This window comes from Amphiprion ocellaris, chromosome 7 (assembly GCF_022539595.1).
Source record: "Amphiprion ocellaris isolate individual 3 ecotype Okinawa chromosome 7, ASM2253959v1, whole genome shotgun sequence".
Classification (NCBI taxonomy): Eukaryota; Metazoa; Chordata; class Actinopteri; family Pomacentridae; genus Amphiprion; species Amphiprion ocellaris.
In genome coordinates, this window is record NC_072772.1 from 17566780 (window position 1) to 17592835 (window position 26056).

Sequence of the window (26056 nt, forward strand, 5' to 3'; positions counted from 1 at the left end):
TCTGTTTATTATTGGCTTTAGAAGCATTTTTCTTTACTTATTTATTTTTAGATACCTCAGACTGATACACTTTGCTGGTTTGCAGATAATTTCATGTACAATGACAATAAAGATCTTCTATTAAAACATATTTTGCTAAAACAAGAACTGCAAACCTTCTCAACCATCTCTCAGTCTGCAAAATTCCAACTGCAACCAAGAATTATCTGATGTAGTTATTATTATAATCTTTACTGAACCAGCCCTGGAATTAATAAAAATCTGTATATGGATATGATTTTCTCTGATGGGACCACTATGGAAGCTGTAGTAACAATTAACTATCCTTTGAAGGGAAAGATTGGGTCTTCATTCAGGTGGATAAAAAAATGCTCTCCCTTAAAAAAAAGGGGAAAAAAAACTGCATACAATAAAGTAAATCTCTTCTGCACTGCACACATACTACACTTTTGTATAACTCTGGATGTCAGAGTAAAGGCAGACAGATCCACTGATCAGCCACAACATTCTGACCACTGACAGCTGAAGAGAACAACATCCATCATCTTGTTCTAATGCAACGTTCTGCTGGGAAACCTTGACGTTCATGTGGATGTTTGACATGTACCACCACCTAAACACTGCAGGACAAACAACCCTCTAGTCTCCATGGCAACAGCAGTCCTTGATGCCAGCTGCCACCCTCAGCAGGACAAACTAAAACTGATCAGGAGTGGTCCGAGGAACACGACAGAGCTAAGCTGTTCACCTGGGTTCCACACTCCCCACATCCAGATCTGATTGAACATCTGTGGGATGGTCCAGGATCAGCCTGGTCTAGGTAGGACCCACCCTGCAACCCACAGGATCCACAGAATCCACAGGACATCCCCAGAGGTTCTGATGAACCACTGGGTCAGAGGAGTTTTAGCAGCATAAAGGGACCAACACAGTAGGGCTGGGCGATAAATTGATTTTATCGATTAATTCGAGTGTGTACTTAATGTCGATTTGTTTAAATGAAAATCGATTTTCTCATCAACATCTGCCACCAGTGCCTGCCACTGGGCTCCTGTAGTTCAGAGTGCCACCCCACCCCGCGCGCGCTTGATACACAAACAACATGGCGGCGAGCGGTGCAGGTCTAAAGGCGCGTGTCCACTAGATGCTATTTTCCCGCACGGCAACGCACCGCATCTGAAAATCACATGGACGGCGGGTGGTCACTAGGACCACAACATGGTCACATGACAGCGCTGACAAACAGCAGGCTGCTACGTGGTCACATGACCGAGCTTTCAGCAGGACAGTCCGGCAGACAAGTCGGATAAACACAGCGGCTCGGCCGCAAACTTTCCCTTTTATTTCAAAAACACGTCAGCAAAAAGTATTTCTGAAAGCATTTGCGGCAAGAAATAATCTGCAGCAGCTGAATGTGTCCTCGTTTTAGGTCACCGACACCTAGTTTAGAAGTTTGAGGACAGTTTCACGATGCGTGGGATCTCCGCACCCGCATCCAATTTGCATAAAGTAGAACAGCGGTTCTCAACCTGGGGTCCGCTTTGTCTGCTCTGAGGCTGTGATGTTATAAAAAATAGATTTTTACATTCTGGATAAAATCAGAGTAACAGACTCGCTGTGTCATCACAAGTCTACCTATAAAACATTTTAAAAACACATTTATTTGGTCTTTCTTCAGGTTGGCTCTAGTTCATCCTGATTCATTAGTTTGTGTTAGTTAGAAAATTACTGATGGAAACGGTGTGTAAAAAACGCAAAACGGGTGAAGATTCATCAGTACCTAAAAACTCCGGCTATACTTCGTGAATTTGGTTTTATTAAAGAACAAGACAGAATTGTGTTATTTGTAGTGAAATGCTCGCAAATGACAGCATGAAACCAGCGAATTACGGCGACGTCAGGAAACAAAACACAGTTCGGTAAAGTCGGAAAGACATTCACAAATTCGGACTTCCGGCATCAATAACTCATTAAATATACGTTGTCTGAACATAAACGATGCCTCTTTTCCGTTGTTGTAAGGTAGACAATATGCTACAAGCCCAGTTTAATCAAAAGTAGCTGTCTTTCAAGCTGCAGAAATAACATTGGTGTCTATGAGCAGCCGGCTGTGCGACGAGTGAACAGGGACTGTCTGCAAATAGCAAAACCGCTGCAAACAGCGAAGAGACACAAATATTCAGCAAATTTACTGCAGCCAGCAACTGACTCCTGCTGGTCATACGACAACTCTTGGTTTGATATTAAATATCTGTTCTCATAATTGTAAGGATTTTTTTAGTTTAAAAAAAAAAATCAATAACTTAACTCTTATGCATTGTAGTGTCAACAAGTTTACTGCAGCCATAAACTCTCTCCTCCTCGTCATAGTACAACTCTTGAACTCGTGGTTTGATATAAAATATTTTTTTGTAATTTTAGGGAATTTTCTTAGTAATACAATTCAATAACTTCCCACTTATGTGGTGGTGGTGGGTGGGGGGCTGGGGTGCAGCTTATAGGAGGGGCTCCAAGCCACACAGGTTGGGAACCACTGAAGTAGAAGTCAGTCTACTTTATGCAAATGAGCTGCAGCCCTCTCCAGGTAAACACACCGGATCACAGCGGGAAATGCACTGCAACCGGACCAGCATGCCACATGCAGCACATTTCCAGCTGCGATCCGGTGTGTTTACCTGGAGAGGGCTGCAGCTTATTTGCATAGAGTAGACTGGACTCCGGGGTGCTGAGAATAGGTAGGGGGTAAAAAAAAAAAAAAAAAAAAATCGGATAAATCGTGAATCGGGATTTTTTGTGAAAAAATCTGAGATTTTTTTTTTAGGCCATATCGCCCAGCCCTACAACACAGTATTAGTCAAGTGGTCAGAATGTTATACTGTTATATTGTCATGCTGATTATATGATCAGTAAATGTTACCATCAATTATAACGTCCACATTGATCAGGAAAAAAACAAACTATCAGTTCATTCAGAAACTGTGGGGTTAAACCTAAAAACACAGACCTCAACAGCAGTGTGTTTCAAAGCAGAACACCAGCTGGTTTTCACTAAAGAAGCTTTCAGAGCAACAATTAAATGACAGTTTTGTTCTCATTAAGTTCAGAGTCAGCCAAAATAATGTACACACATGAGGAAAAGAAAAACTTTAATATTTCATTTGTATAAGTACTTCTATACATATAGATTCCTCTTTCTAAGTTTGATCAAATCACGATAACTCTGTGTCCTGTTGTACGATATTTTCCCAACAGATGACATTACCCTCATGAATGGAGCATCAACAAGTGACGTCTACAACACAACAGAAATGTCTGGAAGCCAGTGGCCTCCACTTTGAGCAGCTCTTGTAATTGTAGAGGCCAAAGATAACTTTTATTTATCTCCTGATGTCTGAATAAATTTGATATTGAAATATTTATGCAAGTTTTTCTTTTCCTGATGTGTGTAAACATTATTTTGGCTGACTCTGTATAATGGGTTTCTGACAGGTCACCAGGCAACATCTTTTTATAATAATGACAAACATACCTGCATTCTACAGGAGTGATTTTCCTCATGTGCAGGTAAAGATGTGTGAGGAGCTTAGAGATGACAGGAGCAGGAGTCATCCTCACTAATTCAGCTTCCACCTAGAAACAAAGACCACAAAAAAAACACACTGATATACTCTCAAACGTTCAGCCTCACAGCCTCAAAATATCTGTTTAGGAAGTGTTGTGTTTCTAAATTCTGCTGAAAGCATTGACAGACAGTCTCTTACAAGGTTGTATAAAAAGCAGCCTGTCCTCTGAGCTACTGAGAAATCTTCCTGAACAAAGTTTCTACGTGTAAATCAGCTCAACAAAAACTAAAGCCTCAGTCAGAGATAACAGGTATCGCAAATTATAAACAACTTTCTTTATTAACTCAGACTTTCTGCTTCAACCTCACATAAAAGGGGGAGTTTAACTTGTCAGGTGACTGAAAATGAACAGCTTGTGCAGCTCTAGATCCAAAAGTAGGATGTTTCAACTCATGTTTTACTACAAATACATGCAATAATAAATAAATACAATGGCTGGTTGTTAGTTTATATACGTTGTTGTTAGTTTATATACGTTATGTTAGTTTAGTCACTTTATATACTGGATTGAACTTGAGCAGTGGAAGAGAGAAGGAATTTAATGAAATTATGGAGATTCAGAGAGGTAATGTTGCGCAATGTTAAGTTAAGCACAGTTTAATTCAAACCAGCTGAATGTTAAACTTCAGTGCAGCTCAACGGGTTTCAGTTAACCTTAAAGTAAAATAACTTTTTTAAAAGCTAAAATACACAGCAGAGAAATACAGGTTGAGAAGGTCATTCTAATAATGAGGACAGCTGCAGCAGCAACTAACACAGGTGTTCAGCGGTAAGTTAGACACCTGTGTTAATTAGCCCGCTAGCTAACTTAGCCGCTTAGCTAGCTAACGCGTCCGGACCAACTGCTCAAACACAACAAAACACAACTCTTCACAAGTCGCTGACTTAACGCACAACAAAACAACGCTACTGGTTAGAAGTATTTATCTTCTTACCGTGTTTTACTCCAAAAAAAAAGGTCAACAGCAGCCAGAGATGCTACCAGACATGCCGACCATAGATACATAGAATACTAGATACGCTAGCGCGCTGTCTTCTATATTATCTATGGTCTGACCAATCGCTGCTCTCTGGCTGTCAGTCAGTCTGACCAATCACGGCTCTCTGGCTGTCAGTCAGTCTGACCAATCACTGCTCTCCGGCTCCGCCCTCTGAGAAACTTGTTGTCGTTTGGCTCCACACTTGCTGATGACCACTTCCGGTCCCAGAAAAAAAAAAAACGCACCTTTTTTCGTTTCTGTCTCTTACTGATTTTATTTTTTTGTTATTCTAAATATAAAATGAAAATCAAAGCATTTTTAAAATTTCGTATATCCCTTTTTGATCATGAAAAGGAAAAACGCCTTGTATTTCAATTTTAATTTTTGTATTTTAAAACGAAAATCAAACAACCACTCGTTTTTTGTTTTTCAATACCCGCTTCAGAACGGAAAATCCAATTACCAGATCGGTACACGGACCTCATTACCAAGGGAATGCTCCATTTTCACGTTTTGGTGCCAAAGACAGAGACTGGTGTTATCAACACCACATATGGCGACATATTAATGGCAATATGGCACATTCGCTTTACACCACATCTCTGCGCAGCGTCCCATCATACTGCAGTGTAAGATTTTACCACCAGGTGTCACAACAAACCAAATTATGCTCCCACCAGGTTGCACTGGTCATAAGGTGGTCAAAGGCTAGAAAACAGGCCTGCAGCAGCACAGTTTTCACCTCCAACCTCCGCATCAACCGAGAGCATGTAGGTGTGCAAAGCAAATGAGGAGCTTTCTTGATACACTGGTGCAGGAGTAAAGACGAGCTACATTTTTTTTTACTTTTGTTGCAGAAAAATGCTTTTAATAAAAGGAGGCAAGACCCATTTGAGTCCTTTAAATAGAGGGATTTAAAAGGGGAACTGCGACAGGAGAGTACAGGATGATAAGAGTAGCGGAGGAGGAAGGTGTGGAGCACTTTGAGGCTCGCAGGGGAGAGAGCGACAAAAGAAACTTTTCAGAGGAATTAAGTTCCTCTCAGTGGTGCTTATTCAGCAAACCAGCTTCATTAGCGTGAAGGTCATAGAACTTTTGTGAGGCTGGGGTTGGCATTTATGTAAACCTTGAGGTTCTAATCAGTTCATTATTACTATCTCATGCTATCTCAACAGAAGTCACATGGACCCTGATGGAGCAACCAGCATCGGTACACATGCTGAGCCTAGTTTTGATTCATACACATCTATCATTGTAATATTACCGTAAGCAATATTAACACATTTAAACCACATCCATCCATCCATCATCTATACACCGCTTCATCCTCATTAGGGTCACAGGGGGCTGGAGTCTATTCCAGATGACTTAGGGTGAAGGCAGGGGACACCCTGGACAGGTCACCAGTCTATCACAGAACTACATGTAGAGACAAACAATCACACTCACATTAACACCAACAATTTAGAATAATCAATTAACCTCAGCATATTTTTGGACTGTGGGAGGAAGCCAGAGTACCCGAAGAAAACCCACGCATGTACAGAGAGAACATGCAAACTCCATGCAGAAAGATGCCAGGAAGGCCGGGACGTGAACTGTGGACCTTCTAGCTGCAAGGCAAAAGTGCTAACCACCAAGCCACCGTGCAGCCCCATTTAAATCACATTTAGGATCAAATATGTTTACATTCACACTTTTATTCTGCTTATGATTGAGTATTTAGAGACTACAGAAAATCAGACACGCTAGTTGGAATCCTTTGATTGAAACTGGGCTGTAGTCAAGTATTTAGAAGTATTTAGATTGCTTACTTAAGTAAAAGTACCAAAAAGTGATATGATAATACTCCATTACAGGCAAAAGTCTGCACAAAAACTCTTATTTACATTAAAATTACACAAGTATGAACAGCAAAATGTAGTTCAAGTAGTAAAAATACCTCGTTTGGTCCCTTTGACTGATCTGTTATTATATATAACATCATTAGATTATTAACATTGACAGGGAGGTAGTGACGAAAAATAACAATACAGGACTCTTTTGAGGCCTTGTAACTGGAATGAGTACACTTTAAATCCTTTAACAAGCATCACTTGGAGGGCAAGTCCAGTGCCAGCAGCCACGGTAATTCCAGCTCTAATAGCGCATCTTAAAGATGTTGCAGTTACTGTTGGAGCAGCTGCAGGTCTGAACTATTTCATATCCACTTTTATGTACAGGTACAGCAGGTAATTCTGAGGAGAAACAAAATTTTGACACACAAACTTTCTGTAATTGCTGTCTTTTGCTGAGTTTAAAAGGAAAAAAATCGCTATTTGGTGGAGCGGTACCTCTGAGATGTGACCCTAGCTGCACACACTGCCTTTTCCAAGACGTCTGGTTTTAAGCCTCAACAATGTGTTGCAATTTAAAAGCCCTCTATTATTCATTATGTAAAACCAACATCTTAAAACTTGTGCAGTAGAAAGTACAATAGTTCACTTTGAAATTCAATAGAGTGGAAATTTAAAGTAGCATAAAATCCCCAAATTGCACAAAAGTATTGTACTTTCCTAAATGTACTTAACTAATTTCCACCAATGAAGAATGGAATTGTGTAATAAACCATATCCAGGCCTCTGTTTCTAACTTCCAAATCTGGTGCAGAAATAAGTCATTGAGATTTTGAGGAACTGGCGCAGTTGATCGCAAAACTAGAGTCTGATTCAGGGGCAATATGCACTATAATTCTCATGTTTCATTTAAATGTCTTCTGCAGAATAACTATTGGTGCTTCCTTAAAGATGAATTTGTGAATAAAAATATATCAAAAACTGTGCTGACTCAGGTTTTGCAAATAATTTATAATCCCTGTGCAACTAGAGCTATGCTTCGTGCATGATGTTAAAGGAATGCTTTAAACTATTTAGAGGAAGGGAGACATAAATTACACTTTGCTGCCCAACAAATATTTCCAACTCTCTGAAGCAACAGCAAATTACAACTGGACTTTGAAAGAACTCTACAATGTATGATGGTAATTGGCACATTTGCTTTATTTTGAAAACAGACATTGAAACCATTTTTATTTTTTCATATTTTTTTTCTCACAAGTTTGAACTCCTTGATAAGGTTGAAACTGGACATTGCACTCACTGGAACATAGGAAAAGTATTTTTTGTTTGCTCGTTTGTTTGATATTTCTTTTTACGTTTTCTATTTCGTAACATCAGTGCAAGAGTAATTTTCCAATTCATATAAACTGTCATAACAACACCAAAGACATCAAAAAGAAGCCGCCACACCTCTTAAGTTTTTGTGACTGCGAAAAAGTTCCTCTCTGAGGGAGAGTTCCCATCATGCATCTGGTTCGATGGTTCATGCTACTGTTCTCATGTTTGGTTGGCAGAACACAAATCGTTATATGTAAAAGCCAGTTACATTCTATAGTTTATTATACGATCATGTCATTTAAATGGCAACAGGTCCTTTACTGTAAATGTGAGTAAACAGTTGGTAAAAGGGGTGTAAACTGAGCTTGAATGACTCAAGCAGAATAGATAGAGTAAATAGTCTTGTCCTGTACGTTGTTTTTTGGATTCAGGATGAAGCTGGCCAACTGGAAATGTCACACATTTAATTATACATTCTATTATCCATCTGATGTGTCAGTACTTTAGCCATTTGCTGTGTTCTCAATACACTTGTACCGTGTTGAAAACTCGAGTTGCATTTTAAAACCAGCTTGTTTTTGTGCGTGCATCTGCAGAACGGATTTTATTTGCAAAATGTGTTTAAAGAAAGTGCATTACAATGCAAATAAAGTACGGTGCATTGGCAATGCATTTTAAATGTGTAAAAATCCAGTTGGGAGCATTCATCCCGACGCTGTTTCACTTACAATGAAATAGTGAAGATGTAACAAATCAAATCTTCCACTTCAACATCATCATCATCACCATCATCAAGGTAACAATCATTTTTCATATTCATCAACAACATCATCATCATCACTTCCTCATAGTGTTAGCTTGAGCCAAAAAACTTCACGCTGGAAACTCCCCCAACATGAGAAAATCATTGCCACACAAAAAATGACAAACAAATAGAAACGGACTGCCCTCACATTGGGAAGGCAAAGAGCAACCTTTTTAGATTTTTGTTTTTGTGTTATTCTTCATACTCTTAATTCTGCTTTCGTTAGGTTTAGACTTAGTCGTCCTTGGACTCGGTGGCCTCCGCTGCCGCATCTGCCAGGGTGGCCTCTTCTGCTTTAGACTCCTCTGCAGCATCTGGGTGGAAGGAGGGAAGGGGGGAAAGGGAGGGAAGGAGGGGAGAGAGAGAAGAAGTAGGAAAAGCAGGGGGAGGAAAATGAGATGTAGGGGTGGAAAGAAAGGGGGGGAGATAAAAGGTGGATTGGAGAGAGGGAAGTGCGAGAGAGAAAATTATCATGTGGAGAGGTTTTACATGATGAAGCTGGAATAATAGAACACTGTCTGGGACTTTTGAGATAGTGAGCAACAAAGATTTCACATAACAGCTGCTACTTTGGATGTTTTAACTTCAGATGATCCTCTGTGTGTAAAGAAAAAAAAACAGGCGTTTAAAATCCCTAAAAATGTGCACATCTCCATTCTGTAAAAGATACACAGAAGGAGCTGTGTAATTCCGTGTTGTTGACAAGATGTCAGCTCGACTCAGACTGAGAGCACGTCATTCAGAGGATGCAGCCTGGTGTCTGAGGTCCCACATTGGCTGTGTAAATAATAAAGGAAGGGAGTGCTCCTAATGGACCCATGAAGCATTTGAACTGACATTGCAACGCTAACAGCAGCATCTCGGCCTGTCACATCTGATACTGCGTGATGCCCTGAGTGTGCTGCACTGCAATAACATCCAGCGGTGCCTTACTTAGAGGTGAACTCTGCTGAATAACGATCCATGATGCATCACAAACATATTCCTAATTGGGTTTCCTGGGTAACATTGCTGTGGTGCTTTATACTTTTCTTGGTATTCTGTTGTTTTCTTTTTAAATAAATCCTGTACGTATTGCCATTTTGTTGAAAAAAAATGTCTTTAAACTGTAAATTCCTCATTTACACTTAAAAAAGGAAATTGGCAGCATGTTAAATCGACTTAAATGTAACATTTTACAGAATAAATTCCTGTTTCCACTATGAACATAATGAAATTATATAGTATTTTTTAACACTTATCAGATTGATTCATGTTGAGACTAATTGAATCAATCTAGCTTACACAAAAAATACAAATAGAATATCTTTTACAAATGAATGAACATTAAGAAAAAACAATCATGAAAAGTATTTCCACACAATTCCATAGCTTTCTTTAAGCGTTACTCAATTCTGTTCGTCCGATTTCATGTGCTTGTGTTAAGTGAACATAATTTATTGCGGTTGATTAAAATTATTTCCAAGGGTCAGGTTCCACTTTATTTAATTAGGCTGTTTCAACTAATTCTACAGCATTAAGAATTACACTAAGTTAAGTTGATCCAAGCAAATTCAATTAGGCTGATCCAATAGAAATGCTGTAAAAACCCTATTTAATACTTCCCGTGATTTTTTATTTTTTTAAAAATTTTTTTACATTCATTCACTGCAATATTTTTGGGACCTTTATTTCATTGTTTCAGGCCAAATCCATTATTCAAGTGCTCCTCGAGGCGGTGATGTCACACTCCAGTGATCTCATACTCTTATAATAGAAGGAGGAGACATCAAAGAATGACATCATTGCATTGGAGACCAGGGTGATGGAGTGCAAGTGTGTGTGGGTGTGGGTGTGTGTAGAAGTGTGTGTCTGTGTGTGTGTGAGGGTGAGGCAAGAGTCGGAGAAGTGGGGCGATCATGTCTGTGTCAGTGCTTTTGCTAATGTACGAGTGTGTGACTCAAGACGCCGTGAGTCATAGCAGATCTTTCAGGTAAGAGGTAATTAGCTTGTTAGCCGCTATGACAGCTCTGAGAAAGTCCTTCTCTACAGCCACTGAACTGTGTGATGCAAACACAATTTCATCCAATTTACAGAGCAGAGCTTGTCAGTTCTGGTGCTGTGACATCAGTGCCACCTCAGTTACCTACACCGATGTTGTTATTGACTGACGCGCCGGTTTGGTTCTGTTGCTGCAGTTGCATATAAAGACTGCAGATGAGTAAACAAACACCCAAACTGTTTGTCCATTCTGCCCACTTACTTCTAAGTTTTCAGTAAACAAAATTAATGAGACCATGACGAATAATTTATTGTCAAACTGAGATGCAAAGTAGAGCTGAAGAGAAAGAAAGTAATAGAGCTAAGCACAAAATCGACTTTATAAGACACGTTGCAACTTTTTGTCTCATTACAAAACTTCTCATCACCAGTCTTAATAAGTTACAAGAAGGCAAGTGCAGTTAATATAAACTGTTACGCAGATGACACCCAACTTTATATATACAACAGTTTTTGTCCTGAGCCTCCCTTGTGAACTGCATCTCTGAGTTTAGTTTATGGGTTACATAAAATGTCTTAAATCAGAACGTTTGGCGTAACAGAGCTCTTTGCTGTTTGTCAAAAACAGCTATGAGTCAAAATGTGCTTGCAGTTTACTACACTGTTTAAGTGTATTTACTCCTCAGGCATAACATGTGGGTGTTGCCACTGACTCTGATCTAACTCTTCAGCTGCATAGTATGGATTCTATGAGAACTACAGAGAAGCTTATGCATGGTTTTATTATACCGGTGAGTATTTTTCCATTGAAAAGATGTCAGCCATGGTCACCGGTGAAAAGACGTTGAAAGAACAGGTTCAAAAGTAAACGTCTTTTTACTGACTATTTGAAGACATTTAGACATTTACAATTCACCAGGATGTGCAAAAGTGAATCAGTTCATTCTCTAATGTGAAAATCATAGATCATTATTATAGTATATTGTGAAGCAGAAACACACACCACAAAATTATGTTCTTATACTGAAAGTGTAGCTGAAGCTGTAACCCCTAAGCATGTGTGTATAAATATACAGCAATAAACGCATTTTTTTATTCTATATTAATTCCAATGTCAATGTCCTGGAAGCCTCTTGTTGGCAGCAGACATCCTATATAGTTTCGTATTTATGAGATTTTAGAAGAAGCATTAAATGTATTGAAAAGAGACCGCATTTTGCCTTCCAGTGCAACATGACTTAGGAGAAACTCCTTTACTTGTATTAATATTGTCTCTTTTTCAGTCTACAACTGAATTAATTATCACAATGATTATGTGTGATTTTGTGTTTTGTGACACGTTGATGCTGTAACTGAATTTTAACAGGTCTCAGACATTCAGACCTCAACTAGTCTTCAATGAGAAAATGGTGTTGAAATTCTGGCTAGTGCTCATTGGAGTGCACTTTTCATTGGTGTCCCTAAAAACTCTAAAAGCTTGTTTCATGTACATTTTAAAGTCGCTGCTCTGACTCCCACTTAGTTTTAGGATAAACTTTAGCAAAACCTTCAGATCTCATTGCTCACTGTTGCTGACTGAACCAAGAACTAAATGAAATACCTGCCGTGAATCTTCCTTTTGGAGTTTTGTTCTGTGGTTCACTAAATCTGCACCAGCTGAGGTTTTGACTATGAAAAATGTTTAGCTTTTTTTAAATCAATAATGAGTCATAACTACTGTTCTGCTAATTTTTTATTATCTACGCTGTTGAAGGGACTAAGTTGGACGAGTTTTGATGGTTTCTGTGCTTATTTCACTGCATTGAAAATGTTTACTTATTTATTATTTTACTTACATCCTCTTTCTAAATGTATTTTCACAGTTTAGCTGATTTTCGGTCTTTCTGCTCTTGTGTTTTTTTGGCATTTTGTTATGTGCGAATATGTTGCGCTATGACAGTTGACTATAACTGAACACTGACTATCCTTTGTGGAGAATCTGGATCATACCCAGGCTACCTCATGAATTTTTCAGTCAGATCAGAGTACCTGGTGTCCTTGTGCATGTAACAGCGGTCTGTGCTTTAACAAACCTTAACCAAGCGACTTAGTTATAAATATTCATTTGCTCTCTGAGTCACTTTAGCTATTCAAGCAGATTGTGGCCAGCGGTGGATTCTTAATTACCAGTTCTTTGTCAAGTAGTGTTTGTTTATGACAGACTTCCCCGGTGTGGATCGTGACCAGTAGGGATCATTAATCATTCATTTAAATCAGAGCACCTGTTATATGCGCTATGCTCCATGCAGGCCAGCTATCCCATCGAGGTGGTAACTATGACAACAGGGAGACAGTGCTGCCTAGGTGACCTAGTTTCTGTGTAGTTCTCCAGTTGGTGTGCGAATGTGTGTTTCCCACCTCACACCCCCACCAACTCCAGACTGAGCATGCTCCATTAACTACCTGTCTGACCCAGTCTGAGAGTCCTTGGACCAGAAATATGAGTTCGTGTCAAGTGTATGTTGTGAGGTGTGTTAATATAATTCCTGCACAGTTTCTTCCCAGGTGCACATTTCTGTTATACTTGGACATCACTTGGCAGTTTGCTTTAAAATCTATTAGCTGGTATCGGTCCAGGCAGCAAGAATATTTTTACATGCTGGGATTTGTTACAAGGATTTAATTGGGTAATCCATTCCCACTAACATTTGTGCTTCAGTTTGAATAAATCATTGTAGGTTAATATGTCAGTCCTCCAATCACAGAACTGCTCTGAGCCCTTATGAACCTTCATAATTTATGAAACATGCTGCTTTTTCATTACACAAACAACACATCATTGCTTCTGAACAATAACGCCGATCATTCCCGAGATAACCATATCTCATTGTGCAACATTGTTGACCAGTGCTAATCATTTCCAAGCCTGCATTTCTCTGCCTCATCAGTATGGAGTTTCCATCTTGCAGAGGCTGAGATACAAGGCTGTCTAATCTAATATTGAGCCGTGTCTCTGTGTTAACCAATGAATGGTGGAGCACTGCCAAAGATCTTTGAATCCCAAAGACTCAACAAACAGTTATGTCCTGTGGTGCCTGCCAAGTAGACTACAGGAAAGCTTACCTATTCTTCTTTATGAGATTTTTACTGTAAGTAATTGCTTCTTAATTGGTGGAAGTGTCTGGAATTATTTTAGTCTGTGAACTTGGTGCCTTTGCTAACATATGCGGAAGTGTGATCTTGAGAACCTGCTTGTTCCCATCCAACTGGATCCCTGCCACACTCTGCGTACCTTGTTTACCTTTTGTTTGGTTGGGCTCCTCCTTCTCAGCTGTCGGACTGACAGCAGCAGGCACATCGGCTTGTCTGGCCTCCTCTTTCTTCTCTTCGCTCTTCTCCTCCTCCTTCTTCTCCTCAGCTGTGGCTGTGGTGGGACTCTTGGCTGCCGCCGCTGGAGCCTCCACCTCTTTGGGCTTCTCCTCAGCTTTCTCCTCAGCCTTTGGCTCCTCTTTCTGGGGTTCGGAGGGCGCTGTGGCGGCCGTAGGAGATGCAGCAGCTGGGGCCGCCGCTACAGGAGACGTCGCTGCGCCTGCAGGAGAGGTAGCAGCAGCTGCCGGAGAGTTAGCTGGCTTGTCTGCCACTGGGCTTTTGGCTTGGCTTGTCTCCTCCTCCTCCTTCTTGGCCTCCTCTCCTGCGGCTTCCTCCTGTTTAGCAGGTGCCTCCTCTCCCTCCGCTTTCTTTGCCTCCTCTCCTCCCTCCGTTGCCTCCTCTGCAGCAGCAGGACTGTCTCCCTCCTTCTCTTCCTCTCCATCTTTCATCTTTTTCCGAGTTATGTGTCCACGGAAGCTGGCCTGTATTTTGGTGGCAGCCTTGTGGGCCTTGTCCTCGGGTTTGTTGGTGGTGCCATCCTGTTCAATCTTCTGGTCCGCATCCTCATTCTTCTCCACCTGGTAGGCAAGAGACAGCACAGCAGTTTAGCATCAACTGTAAGCAGTGGTGTAGGTCCACTGGAAACCAGGAAGAGTTGTAAACTTGTAAAGTATCCCACTACTGTGGTGGTGTCTAGCTTGAGGATGATCGCCTCTACACATCATGCTGGCATACTTTTATTTGGGCTTAGAATCCTACCAAAGTTCATTCCATATTGTACATATGTAATGAACTGAAAGGTCAGAAGGTAGAAAAAAGACAAGTCTATGCTGTTAGATGGGATTCATTAGTTAACTGGTTTATAACCATTAATAAAGAATTATAGAGTGGGAAATGTTAGGTTAGGGTTTCAGGACAAGTTTAGAATAGAGTTAAAGTGTAGGATGGGATGAGGAGCAGGGTTAGGATAGTACACAGTGTAATATTAAAAGGGGTTTCATTATATTACCTGGGTAACTGGATCCATAGCTGTCCATCAAATAGTGGGTTGTGCTATGAGTCATATAAATCTAATGAAAAGAAATCAAATCAAATAAACGAATGAATGATGAGCACTGAAAGTGGCAAACAAAATGAATCAGTACATTCAAAATGAATAGGCAAATAAATCAAGGTAAAATATTCTCTAGCCAAGGTCCAACTCATCAAAAGCCTTAAATGCGCACCTCAAATGAATGTGAACAAGCATTATGAAGCAAACACAAATTGTCAAATAGCATGCAGGCTGTGCAGAATCTGTTATTCCAAGTGATAAATATGTGAGAAAACAACAAAATCCATATGGTTTTGAGTGTTTTTGTCCTTTCAGGTATGACGGCTTTTTCAGAAGCCAGTGATTGGCTTGACAATAGAATGAATCTACAGCATTTTATCTTTTTATATGCTGGAAAATGGGAGATTTAGTGCCACTGTGAATCGTGAAAATAACAGATGTGTGTGGGGGTTGATTGTCTCCACATAATGAATCGAACACAGTGGGATTTGGGGCGCAACAAATGACTCCGGGCATTTATTGTGGTTATTTAATCCAGTCATAGGGTTGATATTGTTCTCTTGATAATGGTGCTGAATCTGATTTAGTGAATAATTAAGCTTAAATGTACAACCTCTCCGTGGCATCCGTTATTGTGCCCTGCATTTTGGGCTAATGATATATTCCGAATCATGAGCAGCAGAAATGCAAGTGTTCAAAATCGAGGCTCTTTCTTGAAAATAATGAGCCCATCTCTATTCTCTGGGTACAGTAGCAGCTCCATGTCTGGCTGCTAAGGAAAGAGCTGCCTGCTAGAGATCTCCTCAGCATTCACTGCCATACCCCTCCCAACCATCAAAGGTTACCTTGACAACCAGAGTGCTAACTCATCACGGCCCTGTCTGCTGGTTGGTGCTATGAAAGACTATATGTCACCCTGATTGGCAGTGCACCTGACCCCTCAGGGGAGCGGACCAATAGGAACTCATAAATCAGGCGGAGCAATCAGCATGGCTAAGGAGGAGTTGTGATGCAGCAGCAGGGTGTGGTGGGGGAGCCATCGGGGGGCCAAATGGGTTATATATATGTGTGTGTGAGCATTAAATGTTGGTGGTCCATCTCACAGAGCAGTAGTATCTTGTTTAAGGTCAGTGAATTTGAGCGGAAATGGTTTTCACAATCTCCCAGTCTGTTTCCTGATACCTCGTGCCTCTAATAGTGTCATTTTATTGGATATGAGGTTTGACTTGGACAGTTGCCTGTGTGAGGAATTACATCTGCGTGGCATGATTTAAGAGCCGGAGGCCTTAAACCAACATGTCTTCTTCAGGGTCAGTGTGTCAGTGCAATATTGGAGCAGCGAGGCCAAGGTGCAGCTGTACTGGTATATCCACCTCCTCCACCTTTATTCCCCGGGGTTCAGGGCGTAAATCCTGCCCCGGGCCGTCCTGCACTTCTTAATATACACTAACCTCCTGAAGCAATTTTGTGCAACATAATATTAAAAGAAATGTTTAAAAAAAAAAAAGAAAAAAAAAAAGAAACATGCTGCTGGTTGTGACAGGGACGGTACGTTTTTAAGAGCCTAATATTGCTCCTCAAACATCATGATATATATATATATATATATATATATATATATATATATATATATATATATATATATATAAAAACCTGAACTAGAGTAGTTTGTTTAACAATCAGCTAATAAGTGTGGACACAGACTTTAGCCTCTTATTAGACCAGACAATAAGGAGACAGACAAAGCACCACCACCACACCCTCTGCTCTTAATAATATGCAGGTCTCCAGTGACTTATTGGGCTTTTACTATGCCTGATCTCATAGGTACTTACAATTGCCAAAAATTTGACCCAAGCACTTAACTCTAAATAGAATTACTTACTGGCTGCATTCAGTGAGTCAGACGGACAGAGAAAGAGAAAGCGATGGATGAGGGTGTTTGGGAATATGGGGGTATGACATCATTATTGGAACAGAGAGGATGTCATCTACTTTAGAGATTGGGATGTGTATGAGTGGAAATGTAATAAAATACCAGCAGAGTGCCAAATGATCTCATATCAGCGCACAAAGACAGGAAGAAACATCATCATCATGGTTCGGCCACAACTGTGGCATCATCATTTGAATTATTGATATTTGTCTGTGCATCACCCTTCAGAAGTGCTGTGCTGTGATTTTCTTCATGGTGTTGACTGCTGAGACACTACACCTGTCATAACAAACTTATGCTATAATATACAACGTAGCAGAGGTTAACTGCTGTCATTCGCTGGCTACACTCTAGTGAAATCCCATATTATCTTAACACAAACGCAACTTGCTGCTGCTTGAAGACTCTGACTGTTAATTGAACCCTGGTCACGTACCCTCCTGCAGGCGCTTTTCCACTCAGTGTCTGTGCGGCACACATTTTCATTCATAAATACAGCAGCACATCCCAAAGGTACGGCACACCACAAGGTACACTCCGTTTAAGTCTTCACACCAAGACCGCTTCAACTCTTCCCTGATTAATTTGCAGTGAGACAACATATTTGCTTTATCAGGTTAATCAAATGACTTATTATAACTAGCCTGCAGTGCTTCCTCTTTGAACACAGCAGTTCTGGTTGCCATAGATACAGTACATTAACCGCTGAAAACTGTTTTTTTTTATCATCTCACAAAATGTGGAATGTTTGCAATACAATAGTGCTATTCTTGCGAGATTGTAAAAAGATAATTATGCAACCCTCTTGCAATTGTAACAGTTATAGTATTATGCAGCAGCATTAATTGCTCGCTGTAGAACACACTGACTCTGTGCCATATGTAGGTGACCGACTGCCACCTTCATGTTCAGAATCTAAATGTGCAAAAGCTCACAGGTTATCTAAAGAAAGGAGTGCCATTCACCGCAGGACAAACCCCTCTGTCGGTTTTTGCCTCTAAAGGAAATGGATGTCCGAGCTCAAAAGTGCTCATCGTGTAATCTGACGGCTGGATGTGTCTGTTACGGCTTTGCCTATCAACTGCAGTCTGTTCTCTCTCTCTCTGTCTGCCTCTGTCCTTGGGTGGGCACCGGCTGTCGTGAGAACCACACCCCAGAGTCAATGGCTTTACCGATTTATCCACAACCACACATACACACACACACACACAATCACCATCCCCCAATGGTGACACACAGTAACAATCCGCCACCTTCCCACCACCTCATTGAGAGTGCCATTAGGGACTTGTTTCAGGCGGAGGGGTGGAGGGGAGGGGAGGGGAGGGGAGGGAGAGAACGTGGAAGACACAGTGGAGCGGTGAGGGTAGCGCTGGTTGAATTACCACAGAACCACAGCTAATGCATACACAAGGCATGCATATAATCATTTTTTTCATTATTCTGATCCATTCAATTGGGAGACTCCTTTTTTTCACGTCTTCGCTCCGCCCAACCCCGGATCAAATGCCGCTGGCAAAGAGGGGAGAGAGATATTAGAGGTAATATTTGCATTTATAATGATGGATTTAAAGAAGCTCCTTTTATCACAAACCCAACAGGTGCAGCTGCTGGATGTATTTCATCTTGAGTCACTTTAAAGGGCAATTATGGAAGATTTGTGTATAATAAAACTGACATTAAAAGTAATATAATGTATAGCACGTTGGCAAATTCAAATAAAATGAAAACCTCCTCAAAACATTTGTCATATTAGCACAGTTCCTAAGGAGGCAGGAGAGATAATATTAGCCACCCTGCTGGTGGCACACATACTTCCAGCAATGACACCTCTCTTTCCTTAAAACCCCAGTATGATTTCAATGGCTGTCTGCTTTTCTGCAAGAGCAACCCAGACAGCAAAGAGCAAAGACTGGCTGCTGTCTGCAACTGCTGAACATCTCATTCTTTCTCTTTCTGTCGTCTTTCACTCTGTCTCTCAGTGAGCAAACTGCTACCCACTCATTCTCTGCCTCACACACACACACACACACACACACACACACACACACACACACACACACACACACACACACACACACACAGCGGAGCACCACACCCTTTTAGCCGGCTATCTCCTGCAGATGAGGAGAGGGGGGCTCAGGTGGTGACTGCCACAGCCCCCGCTCGCCATCTCTTTCTCTCCCTCTCTTTCTCCTCTTTGACGGCGAATTGACGAGCGATGTTAAAGGATGCACTGTTTCTTTTACGACGGCCCGGGAAAAGATGCTCCGCAGCAACTAATAAGCGGCCATATGCCAGCCTCATGACATCCTCTGGAGCAGCCTTTAATTCAATTACACCGGCTCTCTCCCTGAACAAAGGCTCCGCAATCGCCACTGATCTCATAGGATCTGGGGATGAGGATGGGGAGAGGGGAGGCAAAGTGGAAGTGGGGAGAGATGCTGGACGAAAGGGGCAAGGGGTTGGACATGGGGCTGGGGCGGAGGGGAAGAGGGAGGTAGAAGCAGGAACTAGAAATGTGGGCTGTGGCTGGAGCGTTGGCTGAAGCCAGGCTTTGAGTGCACAGGGAGCCAGTGGAGGAGGGAATTATCATCTTCCAGGTAGCCCAGGAGAATGGGTCTTTAAATTATAGTTTGGTACAGAAATTTTAGAGCTTAAACTGAAAGTGGAGGCAAGACGGAGAGGTGGGGTCCTAGATGAGAAGCAAGGATGGAGTTGGAACAGAGTTGAAGAGATGATATGGGTGGGATTTTAAAAGTTCTACTCGGTTAAGGAGATCTAGGTTGGTCTGATGGTGAAGGAATTTAACAAGAACCTGGATTAAGATGGACTATGGCGGTGAATTCTGCTCTAAAGCTGCATTCAACTAAAAATAAAACTAGCGGATGGGGCTACAGAGGAGACTAAATTAGGAGCTGGTAGCCACTCCCATAAAGTGAAGATCAACAGCACTTAACACTCCACAATGGCAGGACCCACAGCTATATTGCCATGTTTTAGAGTGGAAAATCAAGCTCTTTGCTCATCCATCCATGAAGACCACAGAGTCTGTCTGGATTAATTTATGGAGCAGGAGGATAAGTGCTTGTAAGGCAGGAGGATATTTTTCCCCGTGGTGAGGTTTACACGCTCGAGGCAGCGACCAGCGTTCTGTGGGAAAAGCCAGAGCCTCACCCACATGGCTGCAGTGTGCAGCATGCCGGCTTCTATTCCTTCACGTTACCTCCTCCTTTTTGATCTCACCTTCGCGCCTGCTCACCCCCTCCGCTCTGTCACCACCACATTTCCTGCCTGGTTGTAGCCACCATCTAGTCTCATTCCCTCTTTACTTTTCTGCTTTGCTGCAATGCCTGCCTCTCTCTACCTTCCCCCCATACCTTGCACATTTCCCTCCCTGTCTCAATCCCCATTTTACTTCTATTTCAGTGCCTTGCTCTCTACATCCCCTCGCATCTTCTCCCCCCTTACGCTGGTCCATGTGCACCAGCCACGCTCCACCCTGCCGCTCGGTCTCCCTACTGCTTGCCTCTCTGCACCCTGTCTCTCCACTGACAAGCCTTGCTTCCTTTCTCTCTCTCCTCCCTGCCAGAGCTGATATGACTCATCCAGGCTGACATTTAAGAAGCAATCAAGTGCCATCGGAATCCAGTGTGTTATGAGTCTGATAAAATCATAATCAGTTTGAGATAGCAGCAGGAACCCGGCCATGATCACACACAGAACCACCATGATAGCTGCTGAAATCAGTGAGAGCTACCTTCCCCTCCATGCAACACCTTCCTTTTTTTGTTTTTATTCTCCACCAGTGAGACTGGACGCGGGTTATTCTAAACTATCCAACGCCACCCTTTCACACCCTTTAAATGAGTGCACACTTCATAGTACCCTCCATTGACAGCATCCACTTATAAAGCTGGAGGGCTATGATAATCCATTTATGCTCATTTATTCCCATTGTATTCCCCCGAGGCCACTGACACGATGGTGCTGCTCACTCAATCTGTACCCCACCCTTTTTTCTCCTCACTGTGGAAATTTTCTTTTCCTGTGTCACCCATTTCTGCTCAAGATAACATAGCCACAAAAGACTCTAAGAACCCCCGTTTAAGGCGTCAATTAAGAGAAACACTATAGGTTGATCTAATTAATATGGAGCACCATTAACAATGATAGATTACGCTGAGTTCAATAAGGCTCCTGAATGAAACAAAGACTATTTCAGCATTGATATTAAAGACAATACAGAATCTATCAAGTGCCTTTCAATAATCTTTCACTTTTTTCAAGCCCTTGATCAACAAGAGGGAATGGCAGCTGCCCAAGATCGAGTTACAGTCTTGTGCCTCTCTTGCAAGTACAGTGTGAGGTCTGAGAGGCATTGTGGCAACATCCATTCATGCGGGATAATCACATTAACTAGGCGTGTCTAGGCTCTGTGGCTACATTTCTATAAAGACCAACCAGGCCCAAAGTCAAAGGAAATTACACCAGCATCTTCTCTAATCTCCCCTCACACCCCCTAATCTGACTACAGCCCCAACACTCGCAAAGTTCAGAGTTGAGATGTATCATTTTGTGATCAGAAAAAAAGAGCTGAAAATACTGATGAAGCAAATCAGAGCAGTTTACCGGTTTGGTTCTTCTTATGCAGCACAGCATAGTTGTAGTTGTAGTATCCTCCCTTTTTCTTCTCTGCTTCTTTCTTCCCTTTTTTCTCCCTTTCACTTCTTCTCTCTCACCCTCTCTCTCTCTCTCTCGCTCGCTTTCGTGCACACACACTCTCTCTCTCTCTTTCTCTCTGGCTGTATCAACAGCTAAGCAGCCCAGTACATTTACTCATCCCAGTTTGCACACACACGCTCTTCAGTCGGTCTGCCTGGGCGCAACTCTCTCACTCTCTCTTACTCGCTGCCTGACAATGACTACAAGCCCACCCTTTAAACCCCTCCCTTCCCCTCACTCCCTCCATCCCTCTCTCCTCCTCTCTTCCCTTCACACTATCCCCCTCCTCCTCCTCCTTCTCCTCCTCCTCTTCTCGCTCATAGTGATGAACCCCCCCACCTCTTTTAGATCAGCACTCCTCTTTTCTACATCTTCTCACCCTCCTCTTCCTCCTCCTCTTCGCTCTCAGCCTGGCTCCAGCAAAAGCTGCGGCCCCACCCTAAAAAGGCTCTCCCTTATTAACAGACTGGATACCTCCAGTCAGTTTTTTCTTTTTTTGCAGTGATGGATCTTTTTTGATTATTATTAGTGTGCTTTATTTTAGTTTTCTCCACACCACCACAGCGCCACTTCTTTCATTCTCTCCTCCTTCAGTGCACAAGAAACAAAAAAGTGGTTCCCCAAATGGAAGTTGCCTCCTCTGATTGCTCAGGCTCCCTCTCAGACTGTGTGTTATAGACTCTCTGGATCTCAAACCAGTGTTATAAGCCTGTGAGCTCCGCGTCCAAATTACCACGGCGATGCCAAAAGCATGTTTTCTGGCACAGTCGGGAGCATCTCATGCCAGGAGAGACGTGTGAAAGAGAGCAGTGATGATCGCGAGGCACATTCATGCATGCATGCCCGCACGCACGCACGCACACACACACACACACACGCATGCATGCCCGCACACACACACACACACACACACACACTGTGCTTTTAGGACACGTCACCCGCACCACCAACCCACCCACCCCTCCATACCCAGCGCTCTCTGTTCTCATGGAAACACCAGCAGATAGACTAGAAGAGCAGAGGAGGAGGAGTGTGTGAGAGAGATGGAGAGAGAGAGAGAGAGAGAGAGAGGGAGAGAGAGAGAGAGAGAGAGAGAGAGAGAGAGAGAGAGAGAGAGAGAGAGAGAGAGAGGACTGAAGGTAGGAGGAGGAAGCAAGAAGGCCGGGTGTGGCAGACAGGCAGGCGAGGCAAACTGCTTCTCTTTCTCTTTCTCCCTCCCCCCCTTTTTTTTCTCCCTCTGCATCCACATTTGCACACACTCTGGTTTAATGAGCAGGCACTGGGCATGCATTATCCCCATAACTACATTTATAACCATTACCATACAGTGAGGCTTGCAGGCGCATGCTCATGCAAACACCCACATTCTGTATTTGTCTTTCATAATACTACACACACACAGACACACACTGAGGTGTCAGAAGAGTCCCCACCCCCGCTCTGACACCGGCGAGCACCAGCAGATGCTACAGACACAATGCGGATGGAGGGAGGGATGGAGAACAGGGGGATAGACGGGACGGATGGCTGGAGGAATGAGGAGGAGGGAAAGACCTGAGGGGTTGTGCTCTGCTATTCTTCTCCCTTACAGGATTATTCCACATCCAGTTCACTGAGGGGAAATCATTAACCTGCACCGCTGAGCCACAGCCTTCCCGGTGGTCGCTGCTGCCACACAGGCAAAATCCAGCACCATCTGCACTACCTCATCATCTATGTGTCATCGTGGTGTATAGCAGGCCGTATGACACAGACGCTGTAATGATGCAGGCTTCTGCTGAGTATGCATGATCTTTCTCAGCACTGCCCTGCTCCGCTTTCATACACATGCACGTTCATACTGAATGACTGCCAGTTCACTGGCCCCTGTTGGGCTGTTTCACCGGAATGATAGCACATAAGTGCTTCGCTGAAGGGAAATGATTTTCTCAAAGTTGTCAGAGATCCTGGTTCTCAAATGTGCAACCATGGAAGTGTCAGACTCATAAACTGGTGAAAAATTGATCAAAAACCTGACCAAACAGGTGAAAATGCATAACAAGAGTTGGTTTGATGAATCTGAAAACTATGGGACTCATGCTATGGCCTTCACCAGTCTTTATGTTAGAGATGAAACTATTTGAAAATCAGGAGCACAGCCAGAGGACAATTAATGATTTTACTGCTTCAGTCTGTCTTTCTTTTAATCAAAAAAAGTTTTTAAAAAATCCCTGGCTCCCTCATTACTCCACCAATGAACAGAGTTATGTGACGATTATGTTGTCTGTCTGTTGGTCTGTTAATCTGTCTGTGTGCAACATTACTCAAAAATGGACAAATGGATTTGGATGAAATTTTCAGGGAAGGTCAGAAATGACACAAGGACCAAGTGATTAGATTTAGGCAGTGATGTGGTTTATAGTCTGGATCCACAGATTTGTTAAAGATTTCTGTATCATTGCGAGATAACGGCATGGTGTCCTTTAACTATGACAACAAGTGAACACTACGTCAGCTGCCTGCTGACGATCAAATGATTGCGATCCTATCACAAATCCTCCATTGTGAATTTATTGGGACTTATTTGTCGGAAATCATGACTGAGCAGCCTTGGAGGAGTACTGCGCTGTCTGAGTGCTTGTCTTGTTTCTAATGGGAATGTTTGCTGGTTTTCTTCATTTTTAATTAGAGTAAAATACATATGGTACCTTGAATACCTTCTCTAGTCATTGATTATCCCCATAAACACTTATCTCTGCCTATGTTACACAGAATTTTTTTTTCCACGAAAACAGATTTAACACTGCACTGTTGCTTCCTCTAGAATGTACATATCCATGAAGTCCCCACCCATATCTATCAGTGAACATGTGACCATCACCTTACTACTACACTTACTGTATATTATCAATCTGCATATACAGTAACTTTGTATTGTCTGATCCTAATCACCAAAGAAATTTCCATCCAGGCATATTCACTCACTTTAAATAAATTCAGTTTCTTGCCTATTGATGAAGATGTTTACAGCATCAACATTCGAGCATCAAGTGGCTCTACAAATCAAATCCCCACAGCGGAAGCACCGCCATAAATCCTTTACAAGAGGAATACAAAACACAGCCATAATCTCCTATTACAAATAATCGGGGTTGTCTAAATGAAAAATAAAAAAATTCAAACACTCAGATCCCCAAGGTCCGAATCAGGCTGAAGCTGGGGCAGCAGTAGCTAAAGAAACAGAGCAGGAGTGTGTGGGTTGCTCTTTGAAAACAATCCATCTGCAGTTGCAACACATTGGCCAGCGGTTGACTGGAAACTAACCCAGCGTAAAGTAGCTGCTCCTTCTCTGAGCATCTTGATATGCTAATGTATGTGCAGTCATTTGATTGTTCTGCTCAGCAGCCGAATCTGCTGCTACACTGACCACAGAGATCAATAATGTCACACTGTCCTGCTGCTGCTGAGAAACAGCCGAGAAGCATGTTCTGGCAACACTTAAGGTCACAGCTACTTAGAGTAATCGCAAAGTCATTTTCATGATTTGAGTAGCTTGTTATTAAAGTTGAAGTCTCAAAATGGGATAATCAGTTTATAGTGTGTTATCACTCAATTCTAGTGTGCCTCCATACAAAGCAGTGTTAGTTTTCCTGCTTTATATAAACTATTCAAATGAAACAGGAGCTACTGTAAAACCCCACGGAGAATGAGTTTTGTTATGCTGCAGTGCCCATGACTAGTTTTGATCTTTTCTTTTCAAAAACTAAATTAAGTGCTTGTACATGTGAGACAAGTCTATTTTCTAGAGGTAAATTATGTCTGGTGCACCTTTGAATACAGTCTGCTGTTTGTTGCATTGGGCATCAACAATGCTTCCTGTCCTTTCAGACTGACTGTGATGAAGCTTCTCATTTGCAGCATGAAAGGTCACTGTATCTGTGAAAGACAATGAGATTCGCATGCAATCTACCAACTACATGTCATACAGGAATATTAAAGCAAAAGCCAATTACATGAAATGGACCATAACTACTGTAATCAATTAATTTGCCGTAGGATGAACAGGACACAAATGTCAAAACTCAGGCAGTACAAATGACTGTGCTTAATGCATACTGCGGAACACATCACATTCCAACAGGGTCAGGCTCAAAACAGAAAGTGAGCTTTTTCTAAATTATTGTAGAGCGTGTAAACTAAACTACAAGTTATTTTCAGTTTGAGCTTTGCTTTAAATTAAGGCGAGATGCATCTGTGGACAACTGAATGGTCTAAGGGGGCCAATAAATAACCAGACTCTCTTTGGGTTGTTAAATAACTGCAGGAACATCAAAGGTCTTCAGCACAGATCACGTTGTCCAGTTACTGATATAAAATGCTCTCGATGGAGTGGCAAACAAACTCAGATCAAACTGAAACATCTGTAGAAGAGGCATGAGAATGCAACATAAAATTCTAAGATCTAAGGCTG

General features: G+C 42.0%; 1 protein-coding gene across 3 annotated transcripts; it reads right to left on the reverse strand.

Annotated features, from left to right (window-relative positions):
- Positions 1-7617: 7617 nt before the first annotated feature.
- Positions 7618-21793, reverse strand: gap43 (growth associated protein 43). 3 transcript variants are annotated; one of them, XM_023279161.3, is made up of 4 exons: positions 21514-21793; positions 14901-14961; positions 13815-14469; positions 7618-8877 (listed from the first exon to the last, which is right to left on the reverse strand). In XM_023279161.3, the coding sequence occupies exons 2-4, from the start codon at positions 14916-14918 to the stop codon at positions 8798-8800; spliced, it is 753 nt and encodes a 250-aa protein (XP_023134929.1). In that variant the 5' UTR covers positions 14919-14961; positions 21514-21793; the 3' UTR covers positions 7618-8797. The 3 variants fall into 3 exon arrangements, with proteins under 3 accessions (XP_023134929.1, XP_023134927.1, XP_023134928.1); XM_023279159.3 differs by lacking the exon at positions 14901-14961 and having other exon boundaries at positions 21514-21791; XM_023279160.3 differs by lacking the exon at positions 14901-14961 and having other exon boundaries at positions 13824-14469; positions 21514-21790.
- Positions 21794-26056: the final 4263 nt, after the last annotated feature.

Excerpts from the sequence above, each read along its gene's own strand:
- gap43 (XM_023279159.3), bottom strand. The coding sequence starts at position 21,543 with ATGCTGTGCTGCATAAGAAGAACCAAACCG. Across the intron at positions 14,470-21,513 it reads GCATAAGAAGAACCAAACCG|GTGGAGAAGAATGAGGATGC; the intron begins GTAAACTGCTCT and ends CTTGCCTACCAG. Across the intron at positions 8,878-13,814 it reads CCAAACAAAAGGTAAACAAG|ATGCTGCAGAGGAGTCTAAA; the intron begins GTACGCAGAGTG and ends CCTTCCACCCAG.